This window comes from Pyxicephalus adspersus, chromosome 2 (assembly GCF_032062135.1).
Source record: "Pyxicephalus adspersus chromosome 2, UCB_Pads_2.0, whole genome shotgun sequence".
Taxonomy (NCBI): Eukaryota; Metazoa; Chordata; class Amphibia; order Anura; family Pyxicephalidae; genus Pyxicephalus; species Pyxicephalus adspersus.
This window is the reverse complement of record NC_092859.1, coordinates 18,575,938-18,589,944: the sequence shown is the minus strand read 5'-3', so window position 1 is coordinate 18,589,944 and position 14,007 is coordinate 18,575,938. Positions and strand designations below refer to the sequence as shown.

At 38.7% G+C, this 14,007-nt stretch overlaps 1 protein-coding gene across 7 annotated transcripts in view; it reads right to left on the bottom strand.

Moving 5' to 3' along the window:
- Window positions 1–14,007, bottom strand: part of NSD3 (nuclear receptor binding SET domain protein 3) — a 91,736-nt gene that overhangs the window by 65,520 nt on the left and 12,209 nt on the right. For all 7 annotated transcript variants that reach the window (XR_011919295.1, XM_072399785.1, XM_072399786.1 and 4 more), the window contains exons 2-3: window positions 12,550–13,328; window positions 1,366–1,528 (exon numbers count right to left, since the gene is read on the bottom strand). Coding sequence is in view for 6 of the 7 variants with exons in the window: in XM_072399785.1 (XP_072255886.1) it covers window positions 1,366–1,528; window positions 12,550–13,284 (898 nt within the window). In the remaining variant the exon portion in view is untranslated. The remainder of the gene's footprint in view (window positions 1–1,365; window positions 1,529–12,549; window positions 13,329–14,007) is intronic.

Here is a 14,007-nt window from a genome sequence, read left to right as displayed (position 1 = left end):
CATAGAGTACAGGCAAAAAAAAGCTGTATGCTCTTTTAACGAAATATCAGTTTCCCAACACCTATACCTAAAAGCCAAAGAATACGTATGATCACATGACTTATATGGAACTAAAGTGCCAGATTAAACTTCTGAGATTCAGGCAGGTGGTTAATGCAGAAAGGGGCAGGTGATGTCTATTCTGCAATAACTGCTCCTACCTGCCTGTTTGACGCCCAGCTGTCAGATTGCAGTTTTAGTTCTGCTTTAGAGGAGCCTAAAACAACTTCTGCAGCATAAAAATGTATTAAAATATTATTTTTTCTTTTCTAATTACAATTTTTTTTTAAGGTTGCAGGGTGGTCATGATGGAAGGAAGGGACTATTAAAAACTAGGTTTACATATATGGTGAACGAGGTCTGGAGGGAATCACATTTCAAAATTTTACATAGCGCACATAAGTTAATGAGGAAACGTGATATGGCCGAGTTGCAGAGGACATATTCATACTGTCCTAAATGTAGGGCATTAAATACTACAACACAATATTTGTGGACTTGTCCGCAGATAGGACAGTTATGGGATGAGGTGTTAAAATTTATAAATGAAACCACAGATCAAATGTTCCTTAAGGACCCGATTTTGTGTTTATTTGGTTCTTGGGAGCATGAGGACCCTGTCCCATTCCCAGTTAAATATAGAGGTTGGACCAGTATATGTCTACTAATGGCTAGGAGGGTGATTCTGAAGGATTGGATTAATTCTGTGGCCCCGTCTATATGGGAAGTACTCGCATTGTTAAAAGTAGTATTTGATACGGAATTATTTGAGTCGGAGAGAGAGGGAGATAAAAGGATCACCCGCTTCTGCCAGATATGGTACCAATATATAGAAAAAGTACTTAGTGTACAGGAAAAATTGACCATCTATGAACGATTCAAAAATTCTACGTGGATAATAACACAGGGACTGTTGTAATTTAAAATGATTGTGAGCATCCTGGAAGGTATGGATTGTTATGTACTATAATGCTTTCCAGTAAGATTCTATATCATTTATGTTTGTAAAGAATTTTTGGGCCTATAGATAGGTAGTTAGTTAGAGTTTTTGTGTTTATTTACTTTTCTTTTTATGTTATGTTCTATGTTTTATGTTTTATTTTACTGTATTTTATTTGGATTGTGATATGTTATGGAAACTAGCTGTGAAGTAACCCTGGAATTGTATTTTTGATTTTTTTTATAGATTGTGTTGTATTAATTTTTGTTGTACTAGTTGGAAAAATAAAATAAAAATTATATTTAAAAAAAAAAACTAGGTTTACTAAATGAATATATTGATTGATATGCATTCGTTCAGCTTTGGTAAGTGTCGATCTGTCTTACCTCTGGAATTGATCTTGCTGTGCACGTGAAGCTGGGGGTCACAGGACACCATACAGGGCCACCAGGGGTAGGATCCCACCTTAGACCAAACCAAGTCTCCAACATGAAACCAGACACCAGTTCGGACTTCGGGAGATAGCGGAGAAATGGGATTCTGTTCAGGCTGAAAACATAAAAAAAAAAAAACAGTCACTTAGTATTGCAACAATCAAATGAATGCTGGAAATGCAAATTATTGGACATTTTGACGATATACTATTGTATTTTTCGACCAGGGTTCTGTGAAATCCTCCAGAGCAGCGGTGGCCAACACTGGTGGTCCACAGAAAAATGTTTTAATAATAATAAAACCAAAATATTATTTCAATAAATTCCTATATTCTGAATGACAATTTTCGCCTTTATATTGCACTAAATTCACAAACTGTACTAGAGACAGAAAAACAATGGAGGCGCAGCGTGACGTCAGTGTAGTCTTAAGTTGTATGAGGCAACCGTTGCCGAGCCGTACACTTCAGTATTATTTTTATAGCATTACAACAGTCACCCCGCTCCACAAATACCGATTCTCATCCCATTTTTTTATTTTGTTTATTTCTCACATGCTCTTTTAGGTAAGAATGTTTATTTTAACTGTGTATTTTCTTTAACTGATATATTTTATGGCATCAAATATTGACTTGGATAACTATCATTTCTTGTTTGGTCTTGGAATGAAATAAACCCGTAATGAGTGAAAAAAAAGCAAACAAATGTTTTGCATTCCTTTAGTAATACCAAAGACAATGAAACTAATGATAATAGTAACAATAGTAATACTTCACATAACCGTGAGCTGATCAATGAATCAGAGCCTCCACGGTCCTTGTCAGCACCATTAGGAAGATCATTATTTTACAAATGTATTTATCTTTTTAAAAAATTCATATTAATGGTCTGCAGGATTTAAAATTCTGAATTTAGTGGTCTGTGAGGTCCGAAAGGTTGGCGATCACTGCTCCAGAGCTGTTGGGGGTTCCTCCAGCAGCTTTCTGAAAGATCTCCCCATGATCTTTTTGGCTATCTGTAGTGGTGACATTCTTCCCATTGATCACCACAGTAATATACTCTAAGTTGTGGATATAGTTATTATAGCAGAGGTTCCCTATAGACTTGTAAGTTATTTCGAGGTATCCCCCACATTAAAAACAAAGGACTAGTAGACTATGTGACCAGATGTTTTTTCTTTCTCTTTAATTGTTCTAAAATCCAAATATGTAATATTTAGCACCTCACTAATGCTTAGATATGGTGGCTGCATTCATTTTCTTTTTTTCAAACTTTTTGAAAATTGGCGGTCAGGCAGGCGTGTATTGCAGAAAAAGATAGATGAAATCCCTTCTGCATGCACAGCTCATTGTTTGTAACCAGAGATCACCGGTAATCCTGGCTTCCCTTACTCTGCGTGCCTGAGCAGGAGTTTTATCATCTCAGCCAAGCCAATTGAGCTAGCCAAAGATCATAATGCAAAAAAGAAGAAAGAGAGAAAATGGCAGCTCCCACAACAGAGATGGGGCAGGCAACTATTGCTAGGGTTTAGTTCCACTGGACCAAACTAGTTCACTCATTGTGCTCTGTTTGACAGCTATCTCTATATACTTGAATTGGTGATGCTTGCAAACCCTTAAAAATGCTCATGCAAGTGTTCTTAAGAAGCGTTTACAAAATATTTGTGTTGTATGTTCTGCAATCTGTTTTCAGGTGCAATAGAAGAAGTCTGCTTTTACTAACTCTCACTTTTTGTCATGAACAGATAAAAAACATCTGTGTGGTAATACCTCAGCAGTACTTAGGTGTTTGTTGCAAATAAATACCTAAAAAGGCTTTTATTTAAAAATTAAAGATCACATTTTTAAAGTGTGTCACATAAAACTGCAAACAATGCTGTAATGAATATAAAATATTTGCTGTCCTAATGAATAAAAATAAACCTTTAAAAAATTGTTTTTTGGGTATGAATAATGCGGGTAAAAGGTTAGAACCCAAGCTAGTCTTTTGTTGCTGTGTCCTCACTGGTGAGGTCCAGTCTCAGTATACCAGTTCAAAAGTTCTAATTATTTACAACTGATCCCAGAGTGAATAAAATGGCGGTGTCATCCAAAGGGAACAGCGATATGATAAAGTATGACGTCCCCTCTATGGGATTTTATTCTTTTTTATTCTCTTCTTTCCTGTCAAGTCTTTGTGGGAGGAAGTCATGAGAAATCTCCCACAGGAAGTAAATAAATCCTGACACGTGGTAACTTTTCCACGCTATTAAAAAAATTGACAGATCTAACCAAGAGTCCAATAACACTTGTGTGAGATTCTTTTATTTAAAGCAATGGGCTGTAAAATAAAATGCAAGATGGGTTGTAGTCAGCTCCCTTCTTTTATATGGGTGCACCCTCCATAAAAAAAAAACTTTTAGGGCAAAACTGCATAATGCAGAAATTTTATTTATATTTTTAATTGCCCAGGTATAGTTTTATGGTACCATATGTTACTTTAGAAAACAAAACTTGTGCAAAGACCACCATTCTGCAAATTTGTTTTAAAGACCTATAGTGGACCAGGCGGGTACGTTTATTTTATTGCAGAAGGAACCTTGTAGTAAACAACCTGCCTAGTCACAAGTTTTCCTTTTTTAATGTATAGTTCTGCTTTCAAAGGGTTTTCTGGAGCCAGCTTGCAGGCTGTCATTTAATTACTTATCACTTAATTACTTGTCACTTACTTAAACAATAAGTGAATTAAACATATGTTGACTTCTTACACAACTGACATGTAACACAATGGCTTGCATAGTTCTATACTAAGTAAATAGCAGGAAAGTTATTTTACAAGCTAAACAGGTTCACCTGCCTGATTGTGCACAAGTGTATATCTTCCCTTTACTCCCATGCCTCTTGACTCGGATGTCAGCAGTTTATAGAGGTATTGTCCTTTTCCACTGACATGCTAAAGGAATTCACACATTTGCGTGTAGAAATATGTGAGATACAGCAATGCTCAGTACCACATATTACATCCATGAAGCCATTCATTCTTTTTGAGACCCAAACAAACCTTCCTAGACTACTGCATTGCAACTATCAGCCGCAACACACAGAAACATGCTACAGCAATTTTAAAACAATGTCGCCCTAATGCAATGGGCACCATAATGCAGCACTCCTAAGAAGGAATGGAATGGGCCCTTAGCTCCGTGTAAGCTCTGATTTGCCCATGTGACAGTGCTGGGTGTTTAATGAGTCAATCACACAGGAAAGCAGGGAGTAAGTCACATGTTCTCTGTACTCAGAAGAACAAGTTATTTTTCAATGTACCTGTGTCCATAGTAAGGACTTTACTAGCAAGGTGAAAGTGTGTATATGCATCTGTGTTGGACAGGAGTTAGGTTAACTCATTGACTTGCTCTAATATTTCTAGAGACTTTTTAAACATTTTTTATAATAGGTTAGGAGTACTCTGTACTTCTGCGCTGATTCCTCAAGGTAAGAAAACATGTATCTTGGGGTCTTTTTAATAAAGGGGGCTTCCAGAATCCAACCTATTTGTACACAAATGCCCATAACATGACTGAGGGCAAAATGCATGTAGCCCTCCTCCCTTGCACAAAAATCAGACCCTGCTCAATGATGGCTCAATCTGCCCAATGATGGCTCTTGCCCGGACTACATGGTTTTTGCCCCTTTCCTTTTCTCAAACCAGCATCCAGTGGACCTTTCATAGAGAAATGGAGGCACACACATGCTCTCTGCTCTTCCGTCTGTCAGAAACCTGCACAATACAAACTGGGCATATATATATATATCTTGAAAGCTGAACATCAAATCTATGTGGATACAAAAGCAGATCCAGATAATACAGGTCTATGACAGTAAACCAATCTTTCTTTTTTTAGGTCCTGTACAGATATCAAATGATTCTTTGTGATCATTTCCAGTGACAGATACACACAGCACCATTCTGTTCTGTGGAGAGGGGAGGACAAGTGAGCAATGTCCTGCTGTGTTCTCCTTCCTAAGGCTATGTACACACATGCGACAGTTCCCGTTCACAGCGTTCATCCTCCATCGTTCAAACGACTGTCCTGGCGGATTCACAGACGGACGACCAACGATCGTAATGCAAGTGAAGGGGGAGAGAGTGCAGCTGTGTGCCGCTCTGTCGCTCTCCCCCTCCCCTCTCCATAGAGCAGAATGGCGCTGTGTGTACAGCACTCGTTCATGCATCATGCAGTCATTAGCCATTGGAAAGGATTGTGAAAGATCCTTTCTAACGATAATTATTGCACGTGTGTACATAGCCTTAGAGTGCACAGCAGTCATTCCCGATTGTTCCATCATCAATGCATCACATCAGATTTATGAACGGTATCAAGAAAACAAGGTACGTGTCAGATTTTCATCTGAGATGAGCATGACTGTTGGTTTTGGCTGACCATTATCAGACGTTTGTACATAGCATTACTCAGATAAGTAGTTCATGTCCCCGACTTCACTTTTTTTTAGACTTATCAGAAAAAATAGTGGTAAGCCAGTTAGGACATTCTGGCATAGAAGGGACGTTTTTTTTCTTTTTGATGTACATGCAGGATTCCTCATTCATATTTAGCATACTGGCAGAAGATGTAAGTGATTAGAGTTGTCTAAGATCTATGGGGCAGCTGGCATTTTAGTCAACTACTGAACTTTGGTCTACAAGTAAAACTTTCCTCTGGTACCTCCTTTGTGCTCAGTAATACCACTCATCACATTAAAGCATGGACAGGGACTCCTGAAGGGTTTAGGGACCAAGCTTTACATCTTACATGGCGATAAGGATCAATACCTCTGTCCCCATGGATTGTTAAATATTAAACTTTATAATATACATTATTCATCACATGCTCAGTTCGTGCATAGCCAAAAAAAAAAAATGAAAATTTTATATGCAATGGAGAAGCATGGAAACATTTTTATTTTTGGATACAGTAGGAGTTTGGAGGGGAGATTCACTGAACTCATCCAATTCTGGTGACAACAGTTTGAAGGAATTGCCTTTTGGCACTTTTGGTTTTGTCTACCAAGGCGGAAGTTTAAGAATAAATCTAGTATAGAACACAGCTGACAAAAATAAATTCAGCTAAAGGGAAACATCTGCAGTTTCCTCCGTCATCCCTGATCCGCATCTGCACACCATTACATGGGCATCCTATTCTTTTACAGTAGCAAAGCTCGAGAGATGAATGCTGGATATTCAATTTATTTGACTTAAAACGGAACAGAGATGAAAAATGGAATGGTGCAGCCGTGATTAGCCCAGGTTTATGCACATCCACTGGTAATAACTGAAAATCTTTTAATATTTGTAATGTGAAGATATTGGCATTGAAGGGATTTACTGTCCAGGAGCTCAAACAAACATTGATACACTAGATCTGCACATTAGTTTTGAACAAAAAAAGGAAGCACTGACTTGGTAAGAAATGTGCTAATAGGAACAACAGTGCAGAGCATGGCTCAGGGTACAACTAAGGCTGGCTACACATGCGCAATAATTGTTGTTGGAAAGGATCTTTAACGATTCATGTAGCGAGCGCTGTACATACAGCACTGTTCTGCTCTATGGAGAGGGGAGAATGATGGAGCAGCACCCTGTTGTGCTCTCTCCCCTTCACTTTCATCACGTTCGTGGATCTGCTAGGACGGATCCATGAACAACAAGCGTTGTACACACGGCAGATTCTCGTCGGATATCAGGCAATTATCGGAAGAGAATCATCTGACGTGTGTACGTAGCCTAAGTGTTGTGACGTTGCTGAAGAACTTGGTTTTCACTAATTTTTGTTCTGATGGAAAAAAGCTAAATACAGCCTAATGTTTTTTCTTAGCTGAAAGGGAAGTCAACATGCAAATAAAAAAAACATTTTACAGCAGAAAATCAGTGACAGTGCTTGCATGTATACTGCACGTATTGTGACTTTTGCAAAGTATCTCCAGGATTCGGTGCAGGATCTAAGATTTTCTACATACGCTTCTGGATGCACAGCACAGAAATCAGACTTTCCACTTCTTAGTATGGCGTTATGTTCCTATATTTACATAAAAAGCAGAGACTATCCCTATAACAATTTGAATTCTCCCAGTCTTTTCCTAGGCACCCTCTCATTTAATTGAAAGAGGATTGGGGAGGGATAGAATCTCTCAATTACATGCCCGATTCCTGGCAAAGAAGAATAAAACTTACTACAAAAAACTTCCTGGTGGCTAATGACTTCATCACTTCTCTCAGATAGCAGACTGCCTTCATCATCTCCCTCTAATTCTGAAGAATGCAATAGGTCTTATGAATAAGGCAAAAGGTGCAATTGATTAGCAAGTATGCATGGTTTGCAACGTGTATGCTGCCACTGCTGACCTGCTTGCATAAAGCGAATGTACAGTCCACTAATCAGTATTTGCCCATATAGTTAACCTACATGCCTCTGGATAAAAAAAAAAAAAAAATCCCCAGTAAATTCACAGTACATTGGTGCTATAGGTAGACATACCGTAGTTTGGACACATTCTAAGTTTCTGCTGTCATTTCACATCTGTCTCTTTAATCCATTGCTAATGAATAACTTAACCTGTACACCATCGCTATGTCTTTGTCTACTTAAAGTGGAACTAAAGCTCTATTTTGAAAAAATGTTCAATCGGGCAAGACATTATTGCAGAAAGGGATAAAAGATGCCCCTTTTGCAATCTTTACTACCGGTCTGATTGCTTCGTGGAATTGTCAAAAAAGTGAAACGGAAGAAAATAGCCTTGCAATAAACAGGGGCAGGTGAGTATATCAGGGTTTAGTTCTGCTTTAAGCTCTGTAAGACATCCAGAACTTTTATCTACGAGGGAACATTGGTGACAATGCTGTCGCCAGCAACTGCCTGAATAGGACAGGATGACAAAAAAAGTGGAACCATTTGTTCCAATGCTAATTATTTTTCACAAGCAATTTTAGAGCAGCTTATGTGAACATGCCCTACAGATATTACAGCCAAACAGAACTCAATGACAGTTCTGTAGAAAAAAAAAAAAAAAAAAAAAAGTTCAATGGAGCATTGAAAACTTTGTGGTTGGTGGAGAGACCATTCATATAATCTGTTAAAAGTCACAAGGCCAGCTCTCCTCTTTGCTTCAATGAGCAGAAATCAATGTGGGTCTTCATTGCCTAAACACATGGTCCTGATTTTTGTCTAAGATAAATTATACACAAAAGACTGAACCATTATTGTTCTCCACAGCTTCCCATCTCCTAGCATATATTCCACAATAGGACAAAGTTACTGTCCACCAAACTTGTTTGAAATAATATTACCCCTATTAAAGTACTTTCAAAAGTATTGCATTGACATGCCTATGTATTTTTATATTTTAATATACTGTGAGCTGTGGCATTAGTAATTATAGGTTCCCTCAGGTTGAAAACCACTGGCAAAGTGGTTGAAAAGTTGAAGTATTTTACATTGTGATACTTCAGAAAACTACTGAAAATTATTCTTATGTATCCCAATGCTTGGAATAGGATTAGATAAGCATCCTGGTCCGTCTATTTTAATGTGTGACATAATTAAATAGGATTATATCAGCTGTTATATTGAAAAAGCTAGACTATTCCCAGCTAGACATCCCAAAACGACACCTGCCAAAATGAGCATTAAAAACATAATTGTTGTCCCACAGATCTGCTCCTCAGTTCTTGCAGCCTTCTGCATTCACAATATGAAATTGGTTAACATAGGAAATTCACATGAGCCCACCAATTCAGCACATGACCGATGTGTGGAATAACACATTAAAGAGGACCTATACTGAGAGATTATGTAAGATGCTATATCTCAGCTGATTTAAAAGAATAAAGCTTTCCTGGTGTCTTCTAATCTTCTTCCCTTCAAGCCAAACTTAAATTTCCACTTTTAAAAATGCTGGATCAGGCAGGGCATTATTGAAGTAAGGGACAGGAGATGTCACTTCTTCAATAAGCATTCTTACCTGCCCGATCATTCCATGGAATTGTCCAAATTGCCCAGCTGCATTCAGCATTGGTTCCAAGGATAACCCCTTCCACAGCTAATTCCTTTGCTTGCCTGGACTGAATGAACTAATCATTCTGCCGAACAAGGAAGAAGTTGTCATCACCCTGCAACGGAACGGGGGACAGGTGAGTGTAGCAAGGTTTAGTTCCCCTTTAATACCTTCTAAATCACTGACCCACAAAGAGGATGTAGCTCAGGTGTTAAACTTTGTACCACAATTATCTGTATTCTTGTTTTAGCTATAACAAACTACTGACACCAAAAGATTAGCTTTACGTCTAGGCAAGGAATACAAAATTATAATTCATCAGAAATAATACAACAATGTTAGTTTCATACTCATTAATTTTCATGCCTATTCATTTGTGCAGTAGAAGGTTATACATATCTCTAGAAACCTTATGTATATATGACACGTAATAAATGGTGGTAATGACAATGGTTGCCTGTCTCCTATTGCCGGTCTTGTATCTCTACCAATAAGCCTTTTCCAGAAAGTGCAAAAGGAATAAAGCATTTTATAAAAGAGATGAGCTTCAAAGCCTATTTTGGGCACAGCTATCTACAAATAGTAAAACTTGAATGTGAATGTCCTATAGTAGTACGGAGAGTGATGCTTTCTATCCTTTTATTTCTATAGTACAACAGATGTGTAGCAGGATGATTAGTATGCAGTATAAGGTATGCAAAGACAGTATTATGTTTCGAGTTATCATTAAATTACACCAGTGACAAGTAAGCAGCTTTCCAGCTGTTGTGTGTCAATGAATGCCAGATCACCCTGCCAGGCAAAGAATTTATAAGGTAACTCCTGCTGGTAGTTGTAGCGTCACATTGGTTCAGAATAATTGTGGAACTACAAGAAAAGGGCCCAAGCTGCTGCATCATTGTGCGTAAAAGACAAAATGGGGAAGACACGACATACAAGAAACAACATTAGGTGCAAAAGACAGAACAGACAAGACCATAGCTAGAAGATTGCCAATGACAGCAGAGACAGTCTGAAGATTTGGAATTGTTACAGTTTTATGGATAGGAAAAGCTTTTAGGGGGTCAACATTGTAACATTTTTCTGTGTCAAGAAGCTGTCACTGCTGCAATGTAAGTAAACAAGACAATTATCTAACATATGCCACAGACACCACTGCAGGAACCCAATCTAGAGCAAAAGAAAAGTGTAGCACCTTTTGGGCCACATTCACACTTATGCACTAACGGGCTTGGCATGTGTTCTGGGGTGCTCTTATTAAATTGTAATGGGCCCCGAAATGCATTTACACAGAAAACAACACACCTTGCCCTTATCATGCAAAAACACATGCATGGCATTGAGGTGCATTTAAACAAAGGTCAGGTCATTTTTTAGGTTTGGGGATGTGCATTGAGGTCCTATAAAAAACAAATAAGTACAGATACCTTACCATGTGTCACTGCATTAAGGATATACATAGGTGTGAATAGAACCCCTAGCGTTAATGGACTGCCCCCCTTCCCCCCACCGACCGATCCTGGGCATCGGTAATTCACATGAAAACATGCCTTAGACCAGCATAGTCCCTTAGCATTGCTCTCACTGCGTTTGCTCACTAAGAGATCCCAGATTACAGCACATAACATGGGGGGGGTCACCTATGTGCATGTTCCAATACGAATGCCATTATTAATCGAGCCTGGTCCCCATCCTCAGCTTAGCAAACATAGAATGCAGTAATAGGAGGAAGAAGAGCCCAGTAAGTAAACACCACCAATCCGGGTAGTGGTATATAGGATCTAGTCACACTTCCCCATGTGCATTAACCTGCATTTCCCCCCCCCCCCCCATCTGTGTCTCATTAGGGAAATTTCCTTTAACTTCCTGTCCTGCAGACTCAACAGGAAGTGATAGGTTATCTTTCTAATAGAAGAAACCCCCAGTAAACATGGAAACATTTGTCCCCGTAGGAAGATTCCCCCTTTATTTCTGTCCTCATGGCAACCAAAAATGTTGTATTTATTCTCAATTTTATTCCGAGATCAGATCGAAGCATCTCCGTACTAGGCAGACACAACAGTAAACACCTGACAGAGGTTCTAACCTGTAACCCAACGTCTTCAAATCTACAAAAAATGTTTTGCCCTTAGCTCTACTTTAAGCAGCCTCATCACTTCAAAAATTCACACACATGCATTGAGGTGTAGGTTTGTGGAGCTATAGGGTGAATGGCTAATGCACTACAATGTTTTTAGCATGTCACAACAACGTTAAAAGGAAAAAAAAAAAAACACACAGGTTTTACATCCGTTACAATGCATGCAAAGCTCTGCAGAAAGCTAATTAAGAAGTATGCGATATGCTTTCTAGCAGCCATTCTCAACCACGCTTCTTTCTGCAGTGAGTAATAGTGAACTGATCTCCCACCTACACTGACCAAAAAAAACAAGGGAATTTTCCACTAAACAATGTGAGCAATCTATTCTACAATGGTCATTGATATTCAGGCACAACAGACTGCTTTTCTTTTCTGGTACTATTCATTTTATTTCAAGAATATTGGAATGTTCTTCAATGCATAGAAAGGGGGTGTTAAAAACATGGGGTATGTGATATTCTAGGGATGAGATATTTTTTTAATCAGGCTATTGTACTGTGTATAAAAATATTTTTATCAGGGGTTACCCATGACCTGAAAATAATTTCAGAGGTTCTTCTATGGTTGAGAAAGGCTGCTCTATAGAAAAAAAAAAAAATAGCAAGGGTTTAAAAACAAGAACTTTATTTCATGCAAGAAAAAAAAAAAAAAGGAGAAACAAAATGAACAAAAATTAAAACAAAATAAAAATGCCCTTTAGCTTAGATTTATTCAGAACAAAAGAAAGTGAAAAAAAAAATTATATTTTACATACTATCAGTATGAGAACATTAGTAGAAGACAGAAATTAAAATTGAATTAAAAGATAAAAAAAAAAATTAAAAAAGAAAACAAGCTCAGTTTAAGGAAAAAACTATCTATGCTCCCTACACCTCATATCAGCAAGAACAAATGCTTGAATAAAGCAAGGCGATTTTTGTGACATAACAAAGACAGCTGCAATTAGAAGAAAGCAGGCACAGCAGAACTCACTATCTCTTCCTCCAGAGGCTCCAGTTTTTGAATCTTGTTGGGTTGTGGTTCCTCCACCTTCATCTCCTCTCGGTGGTGGTGATGATGGTGGTGGTGGTGATGATGATGCTTGCTGCTTTTCTTTCTTTTCTCCTTCCTCTCCCGCCTCCTTTCATGTTTTTTTCGGTTTATTTCGCTGGCTTGGAATTCGTGAAGGAGATCCCCACATAGTGAGGATTCAAACATCTCCCGTCCGTTCTGAATTGTCTTTGTAATTCTTAATTTGATCTCCGGAGAGCCGGTCTTTTTTTGAGTAAAAGTGGTTGAGGATGGCGGAGGTTGGAGAATTGTTGGAGGGGAGGTGGGTTGAGGGGGAGATGATTTAACCACCCCCTCGTGAGGTCGCATAGCAGCAGTCTCCAGATGGTGGTAATACTCCAGGGTACTAAAGTTTCTGCTGCCATACCCATTGGCTGAGCCGTTAGGAAACTGAGAGTATGCTTGGTATTTGATCTGCGAGTCATACCCCAGTGAGGACTGATAGCCATTGGTGAGGGGTGGCAAGTCCTCCGTAGTAGGCGTGTGGTACTGGAAGTCCGGCTGCAGGCCAGAATCATAGGGCGTATGACCGCCCTCGTCAGCCTGATCGCTGCTGTTGGCATCATCCTGCCGGTTGTTGGCTGAGTCGATGAGTTGAGGGGGTTGCTGGATTGTGTTTCCCATGATCCCTTGCATGAAAGAAAAGGAGAAATCCATTGTCGTGCTCAGGCATCATCAGCTTTCCCTTTCTCTCATAGGGCCTGGAGAGAGAAAAAATGTGAAAAGGGTCTTAAAAACAAATCGTGGCATTACATAAAGATCTAGTCATTGCAGCATCCTAATACACTTTGTAACCAAACCAAAAGCACCTAAAGCTTTATTTACTGATCTTTTCATGCTGCAGTTAATATGGGTGTATCTAGGTATAGGAAATGTTTTCTATGAAACGTTTATCAGGTTTTTACTGTTAGAGGTTACCTCACGTCCTGTCCCGATTCTGAGAATGCTTCCTGCAGCGCAGCATAATTCTCAGCATCCACCACACTTGTGAGCTGTCCTAAATGAGTGTGCACAATAAACGGCACAATACCAACATTTTCCTAAGTTATTAAATATTTAGCCAAAAATACTTCTCACTTTTCTGCTGAAAAAACACTTTCAGCCGTGTCAACCATCTGGTTCCATGCCTTAATGGTCCCTCCCATTGAATGTCCTATAGCAAACAGTAATGTGGAAATCAGAAGAAGAAAACAACCAAGTGCAGCAGGGGATCGACACACCTAGAAGTTTATTTCTGAAAAGACTTCGGATAAAGATTTCTCTTTAACTAAGCAGAATTGGTACACATTAAAATGATCGCAAGTGAAGGCAAGAGATAACATACATTTTGTCTCAAAAAAAAAAAAAATACACACAATTTATATACTAAGGTTTACACTT